Raw genomic sequence first — 24,494 nt, forward strand, 5'->3', positions numbered from 1 at the left:
AATTAGATTACCTGGGTCTACTTTTGGGTCATTATATATAAGGTCTTAACATGCATTTGGTTTCTATTCTAGAGACTTTTCACTGTGAAAAACATCCCCCAATTCTGCAGAATTAGGATAGACCGCACTAGTGCAAAAACTGTTTCCAAACAAAATGAACTGAAATACTTACTCCAGGCGAGGGAGAGGAACGGGTGGATGGGGGGATAGTAATCTTTCCTAGTCCTGTCTTGAACCTTCATCTACATTCCTCTTTCCCTCTACTGTAAAACTTGCCAGTTTAAATTTTAAGTAAGAATCCAATTTAATACAAATTTTCAGACAAAATAAAATACAGAATTCAGGTTTCAATTTGGGTTAAAAAAGATAAATATTAACATTTAAAGACAGTGGTAACTAATATGCTGTGCAATAAAAAAAATTTTGTTCTTCAGTGAATGATTTCAATAATGAACTACAAATGCATATACAGGAACATAATTTGCTCCCAAAGCACTTTGTGATCGTTTCCTTTGTGGCCATTTTTTCACTCTACAGAAATGTTGAGCCTCTGCTATTAATGAAAGTAGCTACAGGGTTATAAATATATGCAGCGGATGGTCATAAGCCAACTTTTTGGCATGAAGAAGCAGTACGAAACCCACTTCCAGTAATATCAACTAATAGATATGAATGCCAGTAAAACAACAAATCAAAGAGGACTCCAATCCAGTAAAAATACTTGAATTATGAAAACTACTAAAATGACATGCTGTGATGGCCATATCTAGCCTGATTTTATCAGTCTATACATTTGGATGATTTTAATAATGTGTGTAACATATTTATATTAGAGACATGAAAAGAGCTCGCCTCTCTCCAGATGATAACAAAGCACTGTTCAAGGTGATGTCTTGAGTCCTTGAAAAGTAATAGTTAACTGATATGTATGCATGAATTCTGTGTACTGGACATTGTGGGAAAAGCCACCCTACTAATAGAAACCTGTCTTGAAGATGTGAAGCGTGATTTGAAGGTATAAGTTGTCCCCAAATCTGAAGTGGTTGTGGGTGAGGACAAAGTCACAAAGCTCAGCCACCAGGCGTGCTGTGGCATCATCAGGGATACTGTTCCTGACAGCTTGTAGTCCATCCTCATGTGGAATATTGGTGTAAAGTGCTTCTACATCCATGGTGGCCAGGATGGTGTTTTCAGGAAGAACACCAATGCACTGTAGTTTCCTCAGGAAGTCGGTGGTGTCCCGAAGAGAGCTGGGAGTGCTGGTAGCGTAGGGTCTGAGGAGAGAGTCCAAATAGCCAGATAATCCTGCTGTCAGAGTGCCAATGCCTGAGATGATGGGGCGTCCAGGGTTTCCGGGTTTATGGATCTTGGGTAGCAGATAGAATACCCCTGGTCGGGGTTCTGGGGGTGTGTCCATGTAGATTTGTTCCCGTACTGTAGCTAGGAATTTCTTGAGCAGATGGTGTAGTTTCTTTTGGTATTCCTCAGTGGGATCAGAGGATAGTGGCCTGTAGAATGTGGTCTTGGAGAGTTGCCTGGCAGCCTCCTGTTTATAATTCGACCTGTTCATTATGACTACAGCACCTCCTTTGTCAGCCCCTTTGATGATAATGTCAAAGTTGTTTCTGAGGCTGTGGATGGCATTGCGTTCTGTACGGCTGAGGTTATGGGACAAGTGATGTTGTTTGTCCACAATTTCAGCCTGTGCACGTCTGCGGAAGCACTCTATGTGCTTCCGCAGACTTTGTCCTCACCCACAACCACTTCAAATTTGGAGACAACTTATACCTTCAAGTCAGTGGCACTGCTATGGGTACCCGCATGGCCCCACAGTATGCCAACATTTTTATGGCTGACTTAGAACAACGCTTCCTCAGCTCTCATCCCCTAGTGTCCCTCCTCTACTTGCGCTACACTGATGACATCTTCATCATATGGACCAACGGAAAGGAGGCCCTTGAAGAATTCCACCTGGACTTCAACAATTTCCACCCCACCATCAACCTCAGCCTGGACCAGTCCACACAAGAGATTCACTTCCTGGACACTACAGTACAAATAAGCGATGGACACATAAACACCACCCTATACCGGAAACCTAGTGACCGCTATACGTACCTACACGCCTCCAGCTTCCATCCAAGACGCATCACACGATCCATTGTCTACAGCCAAGCCCTAAGATACAACCGAATTTGCTCCAACCCCTCAGACAGAGACAAACACCTACAAGATCTTTATCAAGCATTCGTAAAACTACAATACCCACCTGGGGAAGTGAGGAAACAGATTGACAGAGCAAGACGGGTACCCAGAAATGACCTACTACAGGACAGACCCAACAAGGACAAGAACAGAACACCACTGGTCATCACATAAAGCCCCCAGCTAAAATCTCTCCAGCGCATTATCCACGAGCTACAACCTATCCTGGAAAATGATCCCTCACTCTCACCGACCTTGGGAGGCAGGCCAGTCCTCGCTTACAGACAACCCCCCAACCTGAAGCAAATACTCACCAGCAACTACACACCACACCACAGAAACCAATCCCTGTAGCAAACCTCGTTGCCTACTCTGTCCCCATATCTACTCTGGCGACAACACCATCAGAGGACCCAACCACATCAGCCACACCATCAAGGGCTCATTCACCTGCACATCCACTAATGTTATATATGCCATCATGTGCCAGCAATGCCCCTCTGCCATGTACATAGGCCAAACCGGATAGTCCCTCCACAAAAGAATAAATTGACACAAATCGGACATCAGGAATGGTAACATACATAAGCCAATACGTGAACACTTAAATCTGTAATAGAATGACCAGGGAGATTGAACAGTCACTATCATTGAACAAAAAAACTTCAGAAACAGACTTCAAAGAGAAACAGCAGAACTAAAATTCATTTGCAAATTTAACACCATTAATCTGGGCTTGAATAGGGACTGGGAGTGGCTGGCTCATTACAGAAGCAGCTTTTCCTCTCCTGGAATTGACACATCCTCATCTATTATTGGGAGTGGACTACATCCACCCTGATTGAATTGGCCCTGTCAACACTGGTACTCCTCTTGCGAAGTAACTCCCTGCTCTTCATGTGTCAGTATATAATGCCTGCATCTGTAACTTTCACTCTATGCATCTGAAGAAGTGAGGTTTTTACCCATGAAAGCTTATGCCCAAATAAATCTGTTAGTCTTTAAGGTGCCAACAGACTCCTTGTTGCTTTTGTAGATACAGACTAACACGGTTACCCCCTGATACTTGACAGCAGAGAAAAGACAAGTCAGCTGAACTTGGTATTCAAGCTTTCTAGCCCATTCAGCATTGCCCCAGAATGACCATTGAGGGCAATTAAGGATAGCAGAGCAAACAAATGACCTCAAAGGTGCTCAGCTATGCCATATACTTGCCACATAAATGTATTCTCCGTTTGAGAGCTGCAGGAGGGCTGTATGAGATGAAAGTGCTTAACTGGAGTTGGCAGGTCAATGATCCCTCTTGGGGGAAGGATAGCTCAGTGGTTTGAGCATTGGCCTGCTAAACCCAGGGTTGTGAGTTCAGTCCTTGAGGGGGCCACTTGAGGATCTGGGGCAAAATCAGTACTTGGTCCTGCTAGTGAAGGCAGGGGGCTGTACTCAATGACCTTTCAGAGTCCCTTCCAGCTCTATGAGATAAGTATATCTCCATATATTATGATACAATAACTCCGAATACATCAAAATGACAATTCACACTGCCTTGAGAATTAAAAAAAAAAAAAAAAAACCACCGTCAGGGGAAGAATCTTTATTTCCTTCCATGGCCTTTGGGTCTCCCACAGATCTAATAATTCTCAGTCGGATACTGAAATCCAACTGTAAAAAATCCATATGGATATCTACTCATGAATAGCTTAATGTGTCTAATTTCCAATTCTCTTCTGCCTGCCACTTAGGTCTGGTTATCAGAGAACTGCAAAGTTGTATTCCAGATCCACACACTACCAAAATTCAACACAGTAGCTAGCCCCGCCTCCAGCTAGTTCACAGCTCAACCAGTGGCTAGTCCCCTAGATAATTCATGGCTCGGCCAATAGCTAGCCCCCTAGCTTTAGCCAAACATAAGTATGCTCTTTGTTCAAAATTCTCTATTCTGACTGGCAAGCAGAGATTTGCCTTCTAAGTTTTTACCTCACTTCGACATACACAGCATGAATGCTAACTAGGACTACCACTTCCTGGACCACAACATGAAGCATATTTATATTAGATCTGAAAGACCAAGTTAACAGATAATCCACAAAATCATTACATGACAGAATATCACAGACAATGTTTTCCAGAATTATATATTCCTGACATATACCAAAGGATCATAAAAATTGTCTGCTGTACCCTCATTAGAGTGTTTCCTGTCACCAAAAGACTAAGGCCAAGATTTTAAAAGGTATTTAGGCCTTGCTGTGTTCAGTGCTGCAACACCTAGATGATTTAGAAGCCTAAACCTCATTTGCAATACTGATTTAGGCACTTAGGAGCCTAAATCCCATTGATAGATGATGGGATTTAGGCTCCTAATTCGGTTAGGCATTTTAACGCTGAATGCAGCAATGCCTAACTACCTTTAAAAATCTGGTCCTAAGTTCCAAAAGAAAGCCAAACAGACAACGCAATTGATGGCATGAAAGCGGTCATACAAATGAGAGGCAGAAATAACATGACGAGACTTCACCATGGCAAAGGTGACAGCATATTTGCTTGGTACACAACAAAAAAGTACATCATTTTCCATTTACTTCACTACTTCCATTATTTCTTTCCCACAATAATTTGGACCATTTTGAGTCAGAAACCCAAAAATGCTGAGAACCACTGGTTAGGAGATTCCTGAAGATAGCATTGACTTCTCTGGCAAAAATGGAATTACCAAAACTTTTGGCCATTGCAGAATTCACCTTTATATGGGTGTAAATCCTTAAAATTTGCACCTGTCCACCTGCCATTTGCAGTTTGGAGGAGTTAATTGTGAGTGCAAAGTGTAAGTCTGGCACCGTTCGACTATTATTAATCAATTTTTTGGATAAGCTGGGCGGAGGGGGTACAGCATTGTTAGGTTTCAAGGAGGATAAACCTATGTGGAAGGCCTTTGAGAAGAGCTGTGCGAGTCAGTGTTAGTAATTTTGAGGTGTTCCTTTGTAACACTGAATGGTCTTTAAGGACAAAATGCAGGGAATGGTTGGGGATGCTTTCTTGGACTCCTCCCTTAGTTGAAAAGTCAGGTTCATTTACTGCGGGTCCATATTGCCCGAGGCTGGGACAATGAGCAGCAGAAAGGTCATCTGAATTTTAATCACTGGCAAGTGAAATCTCATCAGAAAAAGACTGAGGAAGCAAAGGCAACCCTAGCTGGCACAGCAGGTGAGCTTTTAATGATGAACCTCTTTCTTTTAAGTGCTCAGTGGGCATTGAGGCTGTTTTAGTCAGATGTATTCTTGTCACTAAAAAGGCCTTGTCCAGTGAAGAAGATAAGTTTGGGACAAGGAAAAAACAGTCACATCCTCAACGGTCAATTCCCTTTGTTAAAGCTTAAGGTACCTGGTTCCCAGATTCCAGGCTTGTTGAAGACTATTCCTCACTATCTGGTGTAGAGACTGTGCTGAAGACCCTGGGTTAACAGTTAAGATTTCTGGCATAAGAGAGAGACAGACTTAGTCAGACTGGATTGAACTACCTTGCCACAAGGGCAGCACTAATCTGTTTTTCCCAAAGCCTTCTCCACTTTATCAGTCTTTATCAGCACACTGAACTGCAGGAAAACTAAGCAAAAGAATTCAGGAAAGCAAAGTAAGAGTTAAGGTTAAAGACTGCACAGCAGAACAAGACCTCAGACCTTTATAGTGGACCATGTCTGACTGCACAAAAAGACAATCAAATAATTGCTTGAATATGCATATAACTTGTGAATACATTTAGAACTATTGCATGTGAAACCATGATAACTGCAGGCACATTTGTTAACCAGAAGGCCTGAAAACTTGTGACTAATGAAATTTTCCCATCACTGCTGATATGAGAAGTGAAAATGTACCACAGAGACTACCTTGTCTACTCAGGGAAACTGGGTTCTCTTTGCATTGGATTCAGTAAAAATTCTTACCGGAGATCGAGACCAGCTTCTTTCCAAAGTAAGTCCATCAAACGCAAAATCTGGAGTGTCAACATGTCTTGTCGTAGATCTGCAAGGGAAAGATAAAAAATTTCTACTTTAATTAAATAATTTCCTGTTTGTATTAAAGGCAATAAAAAGTCCGTAGTCAATTACATCAAAACATAACATTATAACATTTTATTCAAAGAATACTGCCCAATCAAATACTACATCAGTTCCAAAGGTTAAATGGGGCGAATAAATAATTTGGAGCCCTAACAGATAAACTGACACATGGATGGGTTTCTAATGGGGTAGGCTTAATAGTATCTGCTATCGAGCCATTGGAAGGCATGCGTAACTTATGGTAATAAAAAAGCCATACAGTCTAAATGCAAAAGGAGAAGCAAAAAATATAAATTCTTAATATCACTTACCATCGCCATTTTTAAAGATGATCCCCAAGAGATCCCCTCCAAACATCTTATTGTTGTATACTATCCATAAAGGCTTCATTTTAGAATCCATATATTTACACTTCTCAACACTGGAGGGAAATACAACAACTATTTTACTCAATTAAGTAAATACTCTTTTTATTTGTAAGAATGAAGGGAAATAAAAAGTTTTAGAGTTCTAGTGTGGAATTTTCTTATACTTTGGTGGAATGCCATTCCAAACTTTCATTTCAGCACTATCGTTTCAGTTATACTTGGCGAATTTACGTTACTTATTTATCTATATACATTTATATCTGGAAATTACTAAACCTAATGCCTGAAATAGCTGTCTGTATTTTCTTAGAAAATACATTACCTTCTTTAAATCCAACCCAGTCAAATTTTAGTTTTATGCTTGTATTTAACTGCTGAGCATAGTATTGTACTGGCTAATGTGTTTATTGTTGTGAACAGAAGCCAAGACTGTACTCTGACTCACTTTTAGGTTTATATATATTGTGACGGGTTGGATCACAGAAACCCCCTTGGGGCTGTCAACTGACGTGCCAAGACTACTTCTGCCCCTGCTTTCCCTGCCAGCTTGGGACTCCAGCACCCTGTCTTGTTGAGCCAGACATGCCAGTCTGCTCCAACACCGACCCAGGGTCTGCTCCAACTCGTGCCCCAAAGCTGCAGACTTAACTGAAAGCAGCTTATAGAAGTGTTCCTGTCTTTAACTCTCAGATGCTCATCTCCCAATGGGGTCTAAACCCAAATAAATCCGTTTTACCCTGTATAAAACTTATATAGGGTAAACTCATAAATTGTTCGCCCTCTATAACACTGATCGAGAGAGATGCACAGCTGTTTGACCCCCCCAAGTATTAATACATACTCTGGGTTAATTAATAAGTAAAAAGTCATTTAAGTGATTCCAAGTAGTAACAGACAGAACAAAGTGAATTACCAAGCAAAATAAAACAAAACAGGCAACTGTAAGCCTAGTATAGTAATAGTAATAAAACTGAATACAGATAAAAATCTCACCCTCAGAGATGTTTCAATAAGTTTCTTTCACAGACTGGATGCCTTCCTAGTCTGGGCACAATCCTTTCCCCTGGTACAGCCCTTATTCCAGCTCAGGTGGTAGCTAGGGGATTTCTCATGATGGCCGCCCCCTTTGTTCTGTTCCACCCACTTATATATCTTTTGCATAAGGTGGGAATCCTTTGTCCCTCTGGGTTCCCACCCCTCCTTCTCAATGGAAAAACACCAGGTTAAAGATGGATTCCAGTTCAGGTGACATGATTACATGTCACTGTAAGACCCCAAGCCTTCATTCCTCCCAGCCTGACTCACAGGAAGGCCTGCCTGCCATCAAAGCGATCCACAGTCAACTGTCCTGACTGATGAGATCCAAACCACCATCAATGGCCCACACTTTGCATAATTACAATAGGCCCTCAGAGTTATATTTCATATTTCCAGTTTCAGATACAAGAGTGATACATTTATACAAATAGGATGACCACACTCAATAGATTATAAGCTTTGTAATGATACCTCACAAGAGACCTTTTGCATGAAACATATTTTAGTTACATTATATTCACACTCATCAGCATATTTTCATAAAATCATAAACTGCAATGTCACATATATATTTAACTAAGAGATCAGAAAGAGCTTTAAGTTTTAAGGTGGATAGCAAAAATCTTCAACACCAAACTAAAACTGACATCTTAACCTTAAGAAAGCAGAAATTTGCTTACATAGCTAGGATGATACCAGACCGACAGACCTTCTCCCACCCTTGAAAATGTACTCTGCGGCAGAGCGCCTGCTGAGCTGCACAGACAACCGAAATCAAAGTGTTTCCATATTAAAGTTACGGTGAAAATGTAAACAGACAATCGTATATAACTTACTATAGTTCTGATAGTATAACAGAGGGATTCAAAGGTGACTGGAGGTCAGAAAGTGCTTCTCTGTATGCATTTTGTTTTAAACAGGTGTGCATTGCATCTTTTCCTTTTGCTTTGCTTTGCTTCATGGCATTCAGTTTTATTATACTATTTAAGGTCTTCAATTTATTGAGGGCTTCAACCTGAAATAGATTTTTTAAAGTATTAATTTTTGAATCATTTATGAAATTCTAAATAAAAGGATAATTTGAAATCCATATTATACAGCTACAAATGCAAAGTCTCATTTTCAAAATAAAAGGCCAATTAAAGATTTGGTTAAAATATTAAAGCCAGCAATACTAACAGTTTCTTTCAATACAGGAAGAGTAGATTGTAATGAAGATGCCATTTCTGAAGAGAGTAAAATTTTCAAGAGCACTTAAGTGCCTGAGACTTCTAAGTCGCCTTTTCTAAAATGACAAAAGCACTCAGGAGCCTAAGTCCCACACACTTTCAATGAGACAAGCTCCTAAATTTTTGAAAATAAAACTTAGGTGTTTTTGAAAATTTTCCCCATAAAACTTATTTTAGTGTATGGTCTATATACATGCATTATCTCTTCCATATACAAGAACTCTGGCCAAATTTCAAACTAGTTGCCTAAAATTTGGCACCTAAATTCATACTGAAGTCAGTGGGAGCAGTTGGCATTCATCACATCTGAAAAAAACAAATTTATTTAAGAATCTAAATATGGATTCAGGCACCTTGCTTTAACTGGCTTATATCAGTTCAGTACAATCATGCCACTGATCCCACAAAAAATTAAGCACATGCTTAAGTTTAAGTTTTTGCAGAACTGGGGCCATAGTGAACACTGGTTTAATAAAATTGTGCTAAACCCCTCCATTTCACCCACCATTATAACGAACACTTGAAAACGACCCTATTATAACATTAAAATGGGACTTATCCGTTTGGTTTTCCTATCTTCACTGACAATGTAAAGTGAAATCCTGGCTCCACTGAAGTTAACAGCATTTTGTCATTGATTTAAATGGGAACAGGAATTCACTCTAAATATTTTTGTTAGTTATTCACTACAGTTAACTCACTTTCAAATGAACTGAGCGGAGGACACAAAAAGCTACCCAGTTAGAAATGGTTTGTCTGAAGTAAGTTTTTTTCCCTTGCCAATGACACCCATTGCAAATAATCCAGTTCTTAATCCAAATCATGAACCAGAGAGCTTTAAAGACTGGGAAGGCTATGGAATATATACAATTTGCCAGCTAGTTAGTAAAGAAACTTTGCTAACTTATTTAGAGATCAAAACTAACTAGCCTACTATCCCATAATACCACTACTTTCAAGGCTGACATTATGTTTCTTAACTTTCTAGAAAAACTCTTTCATACAGAAAGCTAACTAATAGAAGCAATGGCATCTGGTCAATTAGGAAACAAACAAAAAAAATCTAATTAGTTTGAATCAGTCTTTGCAGACAACTTTCCTAACAAAAAAAATGCCCATATATGACATGCTGAGAAAAGGATCTGGATAGACAAATTACCCCAGAGGAATAGGGTTTGATCTGGAAAAGAGGACCGGTAGTCTCACTCTGTAGCACAATAAAAGAAAATTTCTTTTTAAGATACTATTTAATGGGTACGTCACACCAGACAGGTTAAAAAATATAGATAGATTGAAGGGGATAAATTGGAGAAATTGTGATGGAAAAGGAGACTTTATGTATACATGGTGGACATGTCCAGTCATTAGAAGGTACTAGGGTTTTCAGGCATCCGGTTTTCGACCAGAACACCCAGTCGAAAAGGGATCCTGGCGGCTCCGGTCAGTGCTGTTGACCGAGCCATTAAAGTCCGGTTGGCAGCACAGCGGGGGTAAGGCAGGCTCCTGGCCTGCCCTGGCTCTGTGTGATTTCCGGAAGCAGACGGCATTTCCCTCTGGCTCCTAGGCGGAGGCGCGGCCACAGGGGCTCCACGTGCTGTCTCTGCCCTGAGCATTGGCTCCACAGCTCCCATTGGCTGGGAACCACAGCCAATGAAAACTGCAGGAGCGGCGCCTGAGGACACGGGCAACATGCAGAGCCGCCTGGCCGCACCTCTGTCTAGGAGCTGGAGGAAAATGCCAGCCGCTTCCAGCAGCTGCCGGAGATAAGCGCCGCCAGAGCTTGCACTCCAAACCCCATCCTGCACCCCAACCCTCTGACCCAGGTTGGAATCCCCTCCCGCACCTTAACTCCCTCCCAGAGTCCGCACCCCAATCCCTTGTCCCAGCCCTGAGCCCCCTCCTGCACCCAAACTCCCTCCCACAGCCTGCAAAAAACCCAGCACACTTGTCCAATTTTTTTGGAATATTAACTTTTGATAGACATGCCTGGTCTGTTAAATGTGTTATCAATCAATCTAATAAAATCACTAGAAATGACATGTCATTGGTGGTGTAGTAATGCTCACTCTGTTAATATGGTAGCACCCTGTTAACAGAGAGATCTGATTAATATATTTCTGTATAATGTCGCTTTAAGCAAAAGTTCACTCTTGTAATGATTCTGTTTCCTATATTTATATGGCAAAGATCTGTAAAACTGTTACTACTCCCTAATTAAATAATTAGGGGTGGGGGAGAATGTTTGTCTGATCACAATTGTTTGACCTCAGCCACACAAGTAAGGCATATTGTATATCTGTGGGAAATTCAAGAAAAGCAAGTATGGTTTTTGTTTTATTAAATCCTCATTGCAGTGAAACTTTAATGTGACCAAGAATGAGTTAAAAGTGCTTTGAGAACTATGGAAGAAAAGTGCTATATATCCCACGATCAACTGTACTTAACCATGTCCTTAACCTTAATGGGACTGCTCAAATGCTTAAACTTCAACTGATTTCACTGACTTTGCTCACACGAGGAAGTTAGGCACATACTTAAATACCTTGATTACTAGGGGTTTATAAGAGATTATTATTATTTAACCAGCAACTTTAAATCTTGTTGCTTGTAACTGGACAATTATTTGTAACCAATATCATATTATGTCTTGTGATGTTCGCTGAACTGTTTATTACTTTGTGGCAATCCTTTTGAGGAAAGACACTGAAGAAAATGCAGTGACATTACAGCACCAAATGTCAATATAGCAAAGCCCTTTGTACATTCTGTCTAGGCTTGCTACTGATAAACATAGTAACATGTGCATGCTGTATTTTAATCTCAACTACTGATAAGTGGTTATAAAATGGGTCTTTATTATAATTGTATACAAAAAATCCTCTTTAAACCAAAGCTAACTTGATCAATAATCTAGCGCTGATTATTATTCACTCAAGGATATTCTACTTTCACATTTGCAACAGTTAGTTTCTATACAAGGAAACTTCAGCCTAATCTATAAAGTGTTGAGTTAAAGCTCAAAATTTCTATAGATAAACTGTCACGCAGGATGCTGTGGAAGCTGTATGCAGTTTGATTATAAAACTGAGGCAGTGGAGGACCTGCCAGGTCAGCCATCTGTCAAAACCTAAAGCACTCTGCTTTTCCACAATTCCAGGAGCTGTACAAACACCACTGACAAGGGGACAAAATGGAACCTGTGCTGAACAAACAGGAACTTTTTGAAGTATTTCTACTTTGAATTTCTTCCGTGTTTGCACAGTTGGGAACTTTTTTGCCCCTTCTTTGATTGTGTTGACATTTGTTTCCTGAGAAGTGCACAGAAAACTTCACTGACCTTAAGTCTCTTACTGACAGCATTTCATCACCTAGTCTTTTTATGATTTTAACAATACTAACAAGCACATTTGTGTAAGAGATGGCTTTTTCAATGGCTTTCTGAACAGCACTAAGAGAGAAGAACAATGGTACATTCCTATTTCATTTACTTCTTGAGATACAGTTGTAACCCAGATGTGATCAGAACTAAAAGAAAATTTTGATCAGACAATTTCTAATTGGGTTGCTTTTTGTTGCCTCCTCTCAGTTTATGTTTTCGCTGTGCATTAAATAAATCAGACAGAGATATTACCTCTGTTTTTCAGAAATATGGATTACTGTAGCAGCCCAGGTCTTAAGCCAATGCAATTTTGACACATTAAACTCTTCAGAACAAGCTTTGCAATGTAAACATTGGCAGATCATTAACAGCAGCACACTATAATATGTTTAGAAATGAACACCACCTCTTCTCTTGACTGGTACCCCCACAGTGATAGCAAAAATTATGTCTGTTGTAATTTCTCTTTATAGCGATCTATGTAGACTTATTAAACTTAAGGCATTATTTCAGCCTCTTTATTAAAGCAACAGTTTGAATTACCTTCTAACAAAAGCCAAAGCTGCAGGAAGTGATCTTTTAGAGTAATTTACTAAATCCATTGTTCCCTTGGGATGCATGCACCCTATTTGCAAGTATCAGGAATAGTTAAATGGCTGCCATGCAGGAGAGCTTTCCTCCTCTGGGGCTCCCCAACCCCTTGCTACTTCTTGTGTCAGTGGCTTGGGCTCCCCATTCCTATGTCTCTCTTACTAGCCCCTTCTTCTCTTTACCTCCCTTCCCTTTTCACACACAGCTGTTGTATGGAAGGAGCTTGCAGATGAGCCCCATATCATTGATGGAATAGATATTTCACTTGCAAGTCAGGAATAAGTGAAGACAAATATTTAAACAATCAATACCTGTTTGGAAAGCACTTTCATGTGAGCAATACTTCCTCGGCAGTAAGCTTCAAGTATTACACCAAACTGTACTGAGACAGCGGGTATGTGCACCTCTGACCTATAGGAAACATCATGTGAAAACAGGAAAAAAAAATCACTGAGTTGCAAAGATAGACTGTATCCATTTTACAGATAAGAAATCTTCAAGCTATTACAATAGGAATTTATTACTACTGTAATTAAATACAACACACAATACTCTGACTTAACTAAAATGCAAAGCTACATTTGAAAAAACAAAATCCTAATACAGGGCCACTTTCCCAAAGGACAACAACATAGTTCAGTGGCTAGGTGCTAGACTTTGAAGCAGAAGAGTTGGTTTCTATTAGAGTTTCCTCATTCTTTGGCCTAGGAATATTTCAGAGGCATTTATATCACTAGGAAGGAAGGAATGCCTTTATATCAGTCTTCAGTACCTCTTTGGCCAGAAATGGTGTTGATAATCTATGGAGGGAATGATGCTGGCTAGGCTTCAGTTATGCTAGAGTTGCAGGGGTATTGTGAGGAAAAATGGAGGCAGTCTCAAGGGTTCACGAGGAATGTGGAAATTTTCCAAAGGAGTTCCCCTTCCTCCAAAACAAACCATTTTAAAGGTATTAGGACAAAAGCTAATTATTCTCCACAAAAAAATTAAACATGTAGTACTGTATTTACTTTATTTTTAGGTTAAAAAAAACCAACAGCAACAGGTTACATTTCTAAGCTTGAGACAAACTAAAGCTCTTCCTACAAGGTATTTGTCATTCACAGAAAGGCCGTTCTACTCTTGCCTTCAAAAAGTGACAACTAAGAATCAAAGAAATTTAATGTCTCAACAAGAATTCAAATAAAAGTAAAATTCATTCAAACTTGTGAGGTATAAATGTTGCATTTCCAATGCAAACAAAACAAACATTTAAATTTCTATGCAAAACAAATTATAGAAATAAGACTTGCAAATGTCTGACAATATTAATTCCAAAATGGAGCAATTTAATTTTTTTTTTAAATGTAGCTTTTGTTTTGGAGATTGCACTACTGTTATTACATTTTCTGATTTTTAAGCCATTTTATGAAGAATTTCATATTATCAACATCAAAGATCAAGAAATACACAATATTGGGGAATAGCTAAGATGAAAAATCCTCAAGAACGTGTATTTGGTATGAAAGAGTTCATTCTGCCCGCTGATACACACCACCACCATTAGTAAAAAGGGGAAATTCTTACCTTAGATGCCAAAATAGCATCTGCCCGATCCTCCTATTAGCAAGTGCTCTCTCTACCAGGAATCTGGAGAGGGCACAATCAAGAAAAGGTTCATATTTCAGAACTTGCACAAGCTGGAGAAGATACTGAGAGAGCTCTTCATCACTGGAAGGAGATAATAAAATCTCATAAACAGCCAGGTAACTAGATTTTCTCTCTCTCTCACACACACACACACACACACACACACACACACACACACACACACACACACACACACACACACACACACACACACACACACACACACACACACACACACACACACACACACTCTGTAACAATGGTAAGGTCCACATCTAACAGGAAAGGTTTCTACCTTTCAGGCAAATGAGGAAGAAAAAATAATGCATGTAGGCTGAGTGTGAAACTGCCAAAGAGGTTCTAGAAGACCTTGAATGATAAGGAGCGACACCATTATGGTTAGAGCAGAAACTTCTGATGGAAATCAAGGGACATAAAATGCTTGGGTGAAATCAACAGGAATTTTTTCCAGTGTGTGTGTATAGTCAGATTAACTGCCTTCAACGCTTCATAACAGATCATTGGCCCCTCTTTCAATTACTGACTGTGGAGATGGATCTAAGGCACCAGCTCAGGCTCACCCTGCCCCCTCACGTGGTGCAAGAGGCATGACAGGAATGGACATTGAAATCACCTAAGAAAATAAACTTCAGCAACTCCCAATCCAGGTCAGTGAAACTCAGTAAGTTTACTCAGGGATGCTAGGTAAGGGTAAGGGTGACTAAATGGACAAACTTTGTCTTTAGGGAAAAATTAGATTCTTAGTGGTCCCAGGTCTAAGGAAGTGCACTAACTACAGTTCTGCCATTCTCAAGGATTTGATCCTTCATGGTCATCCAAATCTTGAGGTCAATCCTATGGCTCTAATGAGACAGTAAAGGTGAGCTACAAGATTTCTGTGGGGTCTTACAATTCTGCCAGCCCTCTGCAAGGTTGCAGCTGCATCTGAAGTTAAATGGGTAGCTCTATATCTATGCAACCACAGCACCCAAGATCTGAATTAAAATTTCAGCCTACAATTGTTTGAGGTTCAGCACCAATTTCACCCGGATAATTTTGCAGTCATGTAGCTCTAAAAAATGAAAATGTGGCATGTTGGTTTAGAATGGCTCTCATAAAAAGATGTCAAGAGCAGCCAAAATTTAAAACAAAGTAAACAGACCAAAAAACTCCAGAACTAAAGTAGTATTCAATAATTCATCCAAAAAGCCACCCAAATAAACTTTCAAGTCCCCCTATTACTTAATTGTTCTAGATGTAAGCAGAGTCAGGATAAGCTCTACCCTGACATCTGGTGGTGAATTATGGTGAGGGTTGAAAAGAACTTCAGGGGCTGACCTTGTTTGCATAGGCACAACCACCCGCCTAGCCTGGGACAACAACAACTGAAAGTGGTTACTTTGGCTGGTGTGGGATCCCCAGTTTCTCTGTTGTTGGGGCAGGAAGAATAAAGTGTTGTTACCCTGATTCGGTGAAGCAAGGCCAGTGGAACTGTTGTATGACAGAGCGACTCACCAGTAATTAAGTAGCACTTGCTAGAGAAGGGGCATGGGTTACAAAACCCAGTGAATTGAGAGAGGATGGGGATAGGTATTTGTACCTGATGGTATGGGCCCTCTTTGAGGGCTTGAAACACCAATTGCACCACCTCCTCTCTCCACTGTTGAACGTCAGAGCTAACTTTGATTCCATTAGGAGCCTAGTTACAGGCTGCTGAGCTGAATTCACTTTGGGCCAATGGTGCACCAGCACTGGGGCTCCCCTACTACAAGCTGAAATTGCTAAGAGCTGAAATCACAAAAGTGCTAAAGTTATTAAGAGCTGAGATCACTGAGTGCTGTGTTAAATAGTGGGGGAGCCTGAAGCTATATTGCTAAGCAGCTGACGGAGCAGTGAGCAGCGCAGGGACGGTTGGAGCAGCCCAAGGAACAGCAAGCAGAGCTGTTTGCAGGGACGACTGGAGTGGCTCACAGGTCGGTGAGCGGAGTGGAGCAGTTCATGGGACGGCAAAAAGTGGACTGGCTCATGGTGAAGGCTGCGGCGGAACCCCACGGAGAGACGGCCGGCTGGCCTCGGATCACATAAGGTGCCCCTTAACACCCTGCGTGCCCCCCTTTTACTCTGGGGCTGCACTGACCAGGGACTGGGACTTTGGGGGGTTGCTGGACCCAAGAGACTTTGAGGGTCTTGGACTTTGGGGACTCCAGGTGATTTTTGGGTTGCTGGATTCAAGAACCAAAGGGAAAGGACACAACCCAATTTGCTGGGGTGGGTTTTTTGCTCCTGGTTTGTGTTATGAATCCTGTTTGTGGTGTTTTTTCCAATTTAATGCTGATGTCGTTTACCTCATGTTATTAAACATTTTCTGCTACACACAGACTCCGTGCTTGCGAGAGGCGCCCAGGGGGTGGTATGTAATTGTCACTGGGTGGGGGCTCGAGCCGGTTTTGCATTGCGTTATTGAAACGGAACCCCTAGATACAGAACCCGGCCCTTGTTGCTGCCAACTTAGATGGGCAGAAGGGTTACATATATAATTGAAAAAAATTATTCCTTCTCAAACATAACATACATCTTTTCAGGAAACCATCTATTTCCAAGAGAAATAAACACTTGCATTCTCTATTTTTTATGTAGTGACTTTGTTGCTTTAGCAATGTCAGGACATATCTGAACTCCCCTCTGAACTTTCTAGATTTTCCACTTCTGAATTGCCTATAGAACTCTTTACCCAAAAGAGAGACAAAAGTAAAAATTAAAACTTTACAAGTTACTGAAAACTCAATCATGATAGTTGGTAGAATGCTTAAAGTGATATTCTGAAAAAGTTTAATTTGGATAGAAGTATTGAAATCTGTTGTAGCATAAATTCCAACAAAGATAATACTTTATTTCTAACTATTATTTATTTGTAAGAATCTATTTTAGAATTTTAAAGAAAGCCTAGAATACAAGTATTTTTCTGCTGTCTGGTATGTTTAGCCTTCAAAAAAAGACAACTAATAGGTGACATCCTAACAGTCTATCACAACCCTTTACATATTTGAAAAGAGGATGGTGATCAATTGTTGTTCATATCCACTGAAGATACGACAAGAAGTAATCAGGTTAATTGGCAGCAAGGGAGATTTAGGTTAGATATTAGGAAAAAACTTTCTAACTAGTATAGGTTACTAAGAAAGGTTGTGGAACCCCCATCATTGGAGGCTTTTAAGAACAGGCAGACAAATACTTGTCAGAGATACACTTGGTTCTGCTTCAGCATGGGGGTGATTGACTAGATGACCTCTCAAGGTCCCTTCCATCCATTCTATTATTAACCACCATTTAGATTACATTTTCTTTACATTTTTACTTGAGGTATTTTATCAGGCATATAAAAGTCTGAAACTGAGTTCTTATATCCTGTTGAAGGGAATTTTGCTTTGGAGACATTACTAAGAATAATCATTCCAGATAACCAATTTAGCATTATTAGGTGAGCCAGGGTTAACAGAGCAATTACTTGTTTACATTTGAAAGAAGTCAAAATATTTTGTCAATAACCTAGCCTTGACAATAAAAAGCTGTTCATCACATACAAAGTTCAGGAGTCAAGGACAGTAGAAATGCAGTAATTCTGCAAATGATAAAGTTCAACTTATTGTGGAGCAAAATGTATACAACAGCAGAAATACACACTATAAAGGAAGAACTGCAAGCAGGAGAAATTAACTCTGAGAAGAAACTGAAATCAACAACTCTATCAAATCTTAGCTTTTTATTAAATGGTACAGTGAGTAATTGGGCCACTATTTTCAGGCACAGAGTAGCTGGTTTGTGATCCTCACAGTATTTCACTCTCCATGTACTTCTCCCTATCATCAAAGGCCCCACATTACAGTGATTCTCCCAACGACTAAGGCCATGTCTACACTACGGGGGTAAGTCGACCTAAGTTACGCAACTCCAACTACGTGAACAACATAGCTGGAGTCGACGTAGCTTAGGTCGACTTACTGTGGTGTCTACACCACGCTGCATTGACGGGAGACGCGCTCCCGTTGACTTCCCTTACTCTTCTCATTCTGGTGGAGAACCAAGTCGATGGGAGAGAGCTTTGTGGTCAATTTAGCGGGTCTTTACTAAACCTGTTAAATTGACCCCTGGTGCATCGATCACCGCAGCGTCGATCCCCAGTAAGTGTAGATGCCCTAAGTGGGGAGGAAAGACATTTCCTTTCTTTGGGATAAGGACACTGCCAGCCTCTTCTTGAAAGGGAAGGACATGAACTTTGTTCCCAGAATGGCAGTATACTGAGGTGTTAATGGGCTGCCAGACTAGACTATAATTAGGCAATTCTAAAAGAGTTTATCTAATTGTTTGTATGTATTATTTTACTTGGGGATCCTTGTGTGGGAAAGAATGTGTTCTTAGACCACTTTTGATTCTGAGTCCTTTCTTCTCTTGTAAAAAAGTAGAATGCAATTTCCCCCCCAATAATACTTTTACAGCAGAACAATTACCATAACTTACCTCATTTGCTTTAAACAGCCCACTGCATATTCTCTCACATACTGGTCCGGATAATTGAAATCCAGCAACTCTAATGCTTCTCTAGGAGGCAGTTTTGACCATATTTGAAGAAGAGCCTGAAGCTGTTTTAAAAACAATAATATCTATAGTCAGTCACCTGTTCAATATATAGTTGAGAAATTAGATGGACAGATTTTCCTGATCATAATTATTTGGAAGAAGTTTATGGGGCTAGCTGGTTCAAAACCCAGGAAAACAGTTTTTTGAAAATTTTCTCATTTTTCAGCTGTTCTTCTGAGGTTCTTTTGGTGGAGTTTTGTTTTCTGAAAACCTGGTTTTCAGTAAGTAAACAGTGGTTTTAGCAAAGAAAAAATCAGATAACTAAAAATAAGAAATGTTCTAAATGATTTCAGTAAAAAAATTTGCGAAGTTTTGTGGGAAATTTCTTGAAAACATGAAAATTTTGATGAAGAAAAAGAAAAACTTTTTTGTGGAAAAATTAAGGTTTTTTTGGGGGGTGGGGGGGGAGGGGAGATGGATGGACAAAAAACCTTTTCATATTATACATTTTAGCCCATTCAAATTCTGCAGCACATCTTTGGATGTAATCTGACTGCTTGCTCTGTACTAATGTCACTTTGGCTGCGAGTATAAGTGACCCAGGGAAGAACACCACAGTGAAGGATGATCCTATAATGGTGTGCAGATGACCTGGGTACTCAAATTCCATACACACTCCCTGCTACCAGCACAGTGGAAAAGGAAGCTATAGCCCATAGAGCTAAAGCTACAGAACGTGGTTAATGAAAAGAGGGCATGGTCTGGATCCCCTTTGCTATGCAGATCCTGGGTTAGATTTTCACCCCCTAAAATGTAGCATTCAGTCTAACAGACCACAAGAGTAGCATTCAGTCTAACAGACCACAAGAAAGAAAAAATATGCACAACACCACAAAGATCAGGGCAGTACAAATGAAAGCTTTAGCACAACTCAAAACACACCCCTTGACTTCGGTTCTGTACATTTTAGCTGTACTCCGGGATCTGACCCTACAAGTTTAAATTAGTCATCCAGTAAGGTGCACAATTTTCCTGAGGGCTGCTTTTGTTAAAAATATACATTTCATCATTATAAACTTCATAGTAGTGTCTAGAGGTCCCAAATGTGGGATCAGGACCGCACTGTATATATACTCAGTAAAAAACTGTCACTGTTCCACAAATATCAGTGGGAGAAAAGGAATATAGATCCCCATTTTGGAGATGCAAAGCTGGGGAACAGAAAAAGATTAATAGACTTGCCCAAAGTCACATAAGAAGCCTGTGACATCACTGGGAGTTGATTCCAGCTGCCTTAACCACAAGACTATCCTAATTCCCTAATTCATGCTACAGCTGCAGTATTGATCTAAATTGCTACATGCCTGCAAACAGAAGCATTATTTCTCAAACTGGTTAAGGGGCATGTATTTCTATAATTTGAAATTATGAAATATTTATTAAAATAGCAAAAGTTGATCCACTTCTAGCTCACAGTCACCTATAACACTATCAGCGATTAGTAAAATTAGTGAAGTTTTACTGCCCTTGTTATTTTTATCCCTTATGGCAGATCTAGCCCTGACCAAGTATATATGAATAAGATCTGTTAGTACAAGAAACACTAGAGCACATATTAGAATAATTGAGGAAATAGATTTATAAAAGTCGCTGAAAAGAAGTGATCATATTATCAAAACACTGTTTTGCTTTTATTAAATTAAAATATAGGCACTTTTAAAATTAATCTGCCCTCTGAAAATACCTTTTCTAATGTATATATCCATGTAGTAGTGAGACAGTAGGTCTTGTCAGTGTTAAATCAGCAACCCAGAGCAAATGTAAATGGGATATCAACACTACATTTTTTTTTTTTTTAAAACACACACACACACACACACACACACACACTTTTCTTTAGTCATAAGCAACATCTATACTAAAAAACCCTTCCTATTAGTAGGATAATACAAATATTTCACAATGAAAAGACCACTTATTCATTACAAGCTGAATGATGAAAGTAATTTACATGTTCTCGCTCTGATTAGTGAATCCTTTTATCCACAAAGGGAGATTTCCACTTTCCACTGCATGTCAGATCAGAGCTGAATGGTTTCACTCAAATGTGACAAATGTGCACTTATTTTGTAATGTTAATGACTATCCAAGGCTGTCATTTAAAATGTAAGGGGCCACATTCCATGCTGATTTATATCCTGTGCAATCTCATTGACAGTGTTGCCAGGGATGCAGATCCATTAAAAAAAAAAAAAAATTAGCTCAAATGCCCATGTTACAATCCCTGAGAAAAAACAAAAAAAATCAATGTTTCAGTCAGTGAGGTTATTTTCAGTAACACAGACTGATGAGAAGAATTGATATTTGCAGGCTTCAGAAAGATTGAAAGATAGTACAAAGATTATCTGGAATATAAATACTGCTTTGCCATAGAAATATATATTCAAACTACCTGATGTACCAGATATTCAGCCCAGAGATGGGAATATCCAGTCATACTGTTTCCCTCTGTCAGGGAGCAGCATGACATAGGAGCTGAAGTACCACAACCACTTGAGCTGGAACTCTAAAAATATACTGATGCTGACGCACCAAAACAGGTGCTAAGCACCAACAAACACAGGTACTGAAGCACTGACAACATAGGTACCTCAACACTTAAACACCAAAACAAATATGCCAGAGCACCAGTGTAGGTGCTGAACCATCAAAAACACAGAGACCTACATGTTGAGGCAGATAAAAACCCCAGATGCTGATGTGTTATGGCTGAATGTTGATCTCAATGGTACCTCTGAAAATCAGGACACTTATTAAAATGTATAAATATGGTTTTAGGTGCTCAATTTTAAGCAACTACGTTTGAAAATTATAGCCCGATAGTACCCAAATATAAGCTTAAGTAATAATTTAAAATATTTATTTCCTACAACTTAGACTATGACTGCATTAAATTGTTAAAATTAAAGACAATGGGTATTAAAGCAGGAAATGTTAACTGATGTGATCTTAGAGGAAGCAAGAGCTAGATGACTTGTGAAAGAGCCAAGAAAATTCCAAAAATACAGCCTGCTCTTGTTTACATTCCTCTTCTGAATCTGCATTAAGAGGGAAGTGTAGGCCAACTAGCTCAATGTCCCAGGTGAGCATCTGCTGATCAAAATGTGAAGGTCAAAGGATATCAGACGTATTAGTCACAGCTGGATAATTTTTCCTTTCTTAAATCCGTTTTTTAAAAGCACATCTGCAGAACTATTAGGACAATGGGGAAGTTTATTTGGAAGTTTTCCAAACATTTAAGAATACTTACATCTAGAGTACTTTATTTTTATTTAAATGTGCTCTTTTCAGTATCAAGAATGTTAAAAAATACAAAACAAATCAGTGCATGGAAAGTAAATGAGATTAAGCACTCATTTCTGTGACAGAAAGGATATATTCACACTGCAGTTGGGAGGTGTGATTCCTAGTGCGGATAGACAGACTCACGCTAGCTCAGCTTGAGGTAGCACACTAAAAATAGCTGCGTGGAGGTTGTAGAATTGGCAGTGGCTCATGCTACCAGCCCAAGCTCAGACCCAGGGGGTTGAGCAGTCTTGGACTTGGGCAGCTAGCCTGAGCCACCAGCAGTTCTGCAACATCCACACTGGCACACTAGCTCAACTTGAGCCAGTGAGAGTCTGTCTACCTCTTGCTGGAAATCACACCTCCCTGCTGCATTGTAGACATGCCTTAGAATCTCACATACATGAAGACAATACCAGGAGCATTACATCAAGTAGTGAGGATTCTCAACTCTCAGTGCTGCTAAGGTTCTAGAAGAGATACAAAAAAGATTGAATGACACCTGAAATCTGATTAGTCTTTATTTAGGTTTGAAACTCTTGCTTTTCACTAGTCAATGAACATATGCATCAAGAATTCTTTCCAAGTGAGACTTCTTTACCATATTAAGCAATAGAGTTGAATTAAAAACTCTATATTTTTATTTAAAATTGTTTGACATTTCAAAATACCCAATTGAGTGGTCTTTTCTTTCTCTCCTCCCAGAGGGTGACATCCTACTGAGAATGGATGGGTTAACTTGGATGATCTGTTTAATAAGATCTGGGGTCCGCTTTCCAGACACATTCTCCACGATTCCCTCACTTAGGCCTGGTCTACACTACGGGTTTAGGTCGACTTTAGCAGCGTTAAATCGAATTAAGCCTGGACACGTCCACACGACGAAGCCCTTTCTTTCGACTTAAAGGGTCCTTTAAACTGGTTTCTTTACACCACCTCCGACGAGGGGATTAGCGATAAAACCGGCCTTTGCGGGTCGGAATTGGGGTAGTGTGGACGGAATTCGACGTTATTGGCCTCCGGGAGCTATCCCACAGTGCTTCATTGTGACCGCTCTGGACAGCACTCTCAACTCAGATGCACTGACCAGGTAGACAGGAAAAGACCCGCGAATGTTTGAATTTCATTTCCTGTTTGCTCAGCGTGGAGACCACAGGTGACCACGCAGAGCTCATCAGCACAGGTAACCGTGATGGAGTCCCAGGATCGCAAAAGAGCTCCAGCATGGACCGAACGGGAGGTACGGGATCTGCTCGCCATATGGGGAGATGAATCAGTGCTAGCTGAACTCCGTAGCAGTAAAAGAAATGGCAAAGTATTAGAAAAGGTCTCCAAGGCCATGAAGGACCGAGGCCATAACAGGGACACACAGCAGTGCCGCATGAAAATTAAGGAGCTACGGCAAGCTTACCACAAAGCCAGAGAAGCAAACGGAAGGTCCGGGGCAGATCTGCAAACTTGCCGCTTCTACGCGGAGCTGCATGCCATTCTAGGGAGTGCAGCCACCACTACCCCAACCGTGTGCTATGACTCTCTCACTGGAGAAACACACAGGGAAGACGGTTCGGGGAACGAGGAAGATGAGGATGGAGGTACTGTAGGTAGCTCACAGCAGCAAGGGGAAACCAGTTTCTCCACTTCCAACAGCCAGGATCTGTTTGTTACCCTGGACCTGGAACCAGTAACCCCCGAACTCACCCAAGACCCTCAGGGCACACAGGAGACCTCTGGTGAGTGTACCTTTGTAAATATTTGTAAACATTACACATGGTTTAAAAGCAAGCGTGTTTAATGATTAATTTGCCCTGGCAATCGCGGCCAGTACATCTACTGGAAAAGTCTGTTAACGTGTATGGGGATGGAGCGGAAATCCTCCAGGGACATCTCCAGAAAGCTCTCCTTTATGTACTCCCAAAGCCTTTGCAAAAGGTTTCTGGGGAGGGCTGCCTTATCCCGTCCGCCATGGTAGGACACTTTACCACGACAGGCCAGTAGCACGTAGTCTGGAATCATTGCATAACAAAGCATGGCAGCGTATGGTCCCGGTGTTTGCTGGCATGCAGACAATATCCATTCCT

The 24,494-nt window shown here is 40.4% G+C and overlaps 1 protein-coding gene across 6 annotated transcripts in view; it reads right to left on the reverse strand.

Moving 5' to 3' along the window:
- Positions 1–24,494, reverse strand: part of PIK3CB (phosphatidylinositol-4,5-bisphosphate 3-kinase catalytic subunit beta) — a 205,981-nt gene that overhangs the window by 22,742 nt on the left and 158,745 nt on the right. For all 6 annotated transcript variants that reach the window (XM_034780765.1, XM_034780766.1, XM_034780769.1 and 3 more), the window contains 6 exons: positions 19,012–19,133; positions 14,434–14,577; positions 13,179–13,278; positions 8,505–8,683; positions 6,574–6,683; positions 6,146–6,224 (listed from right to left, as the gene is read on the reverse strand). In XM_034780765.1, coding sequence (XP_034636656.1) covers positions 6,146–6,224; positions 6,574–6,683; positions 8,505–8,683; positions 13,179–13,278; positions 14,434–14,577; positions 19,012–19,133 — 734 coding nt within the window. The remainder of the gene's footprint in view (positions 1–6,145; positions 6,225–6,573; positions 6,684–8,504; positions 8,684–13,178; positions 13,279–14,433; positions 14,578–19,011; positions 19,134–24,494) is intronic.

This window comes from Trachemys scripta, chromosome 9, assembly GCF_013100865.1.
Source record: "Trachemys scripta elegans isolate TJP31775 chromosome 9, CAS_Tse_1.0, whole genome shotgun sequence".
NCBI classification, from domain to species: domain Eukaryota; kingdom Metazoa; phylum Chordata; order Testudines; family Emydidae; genus Trachemys; species Trachemys scripta.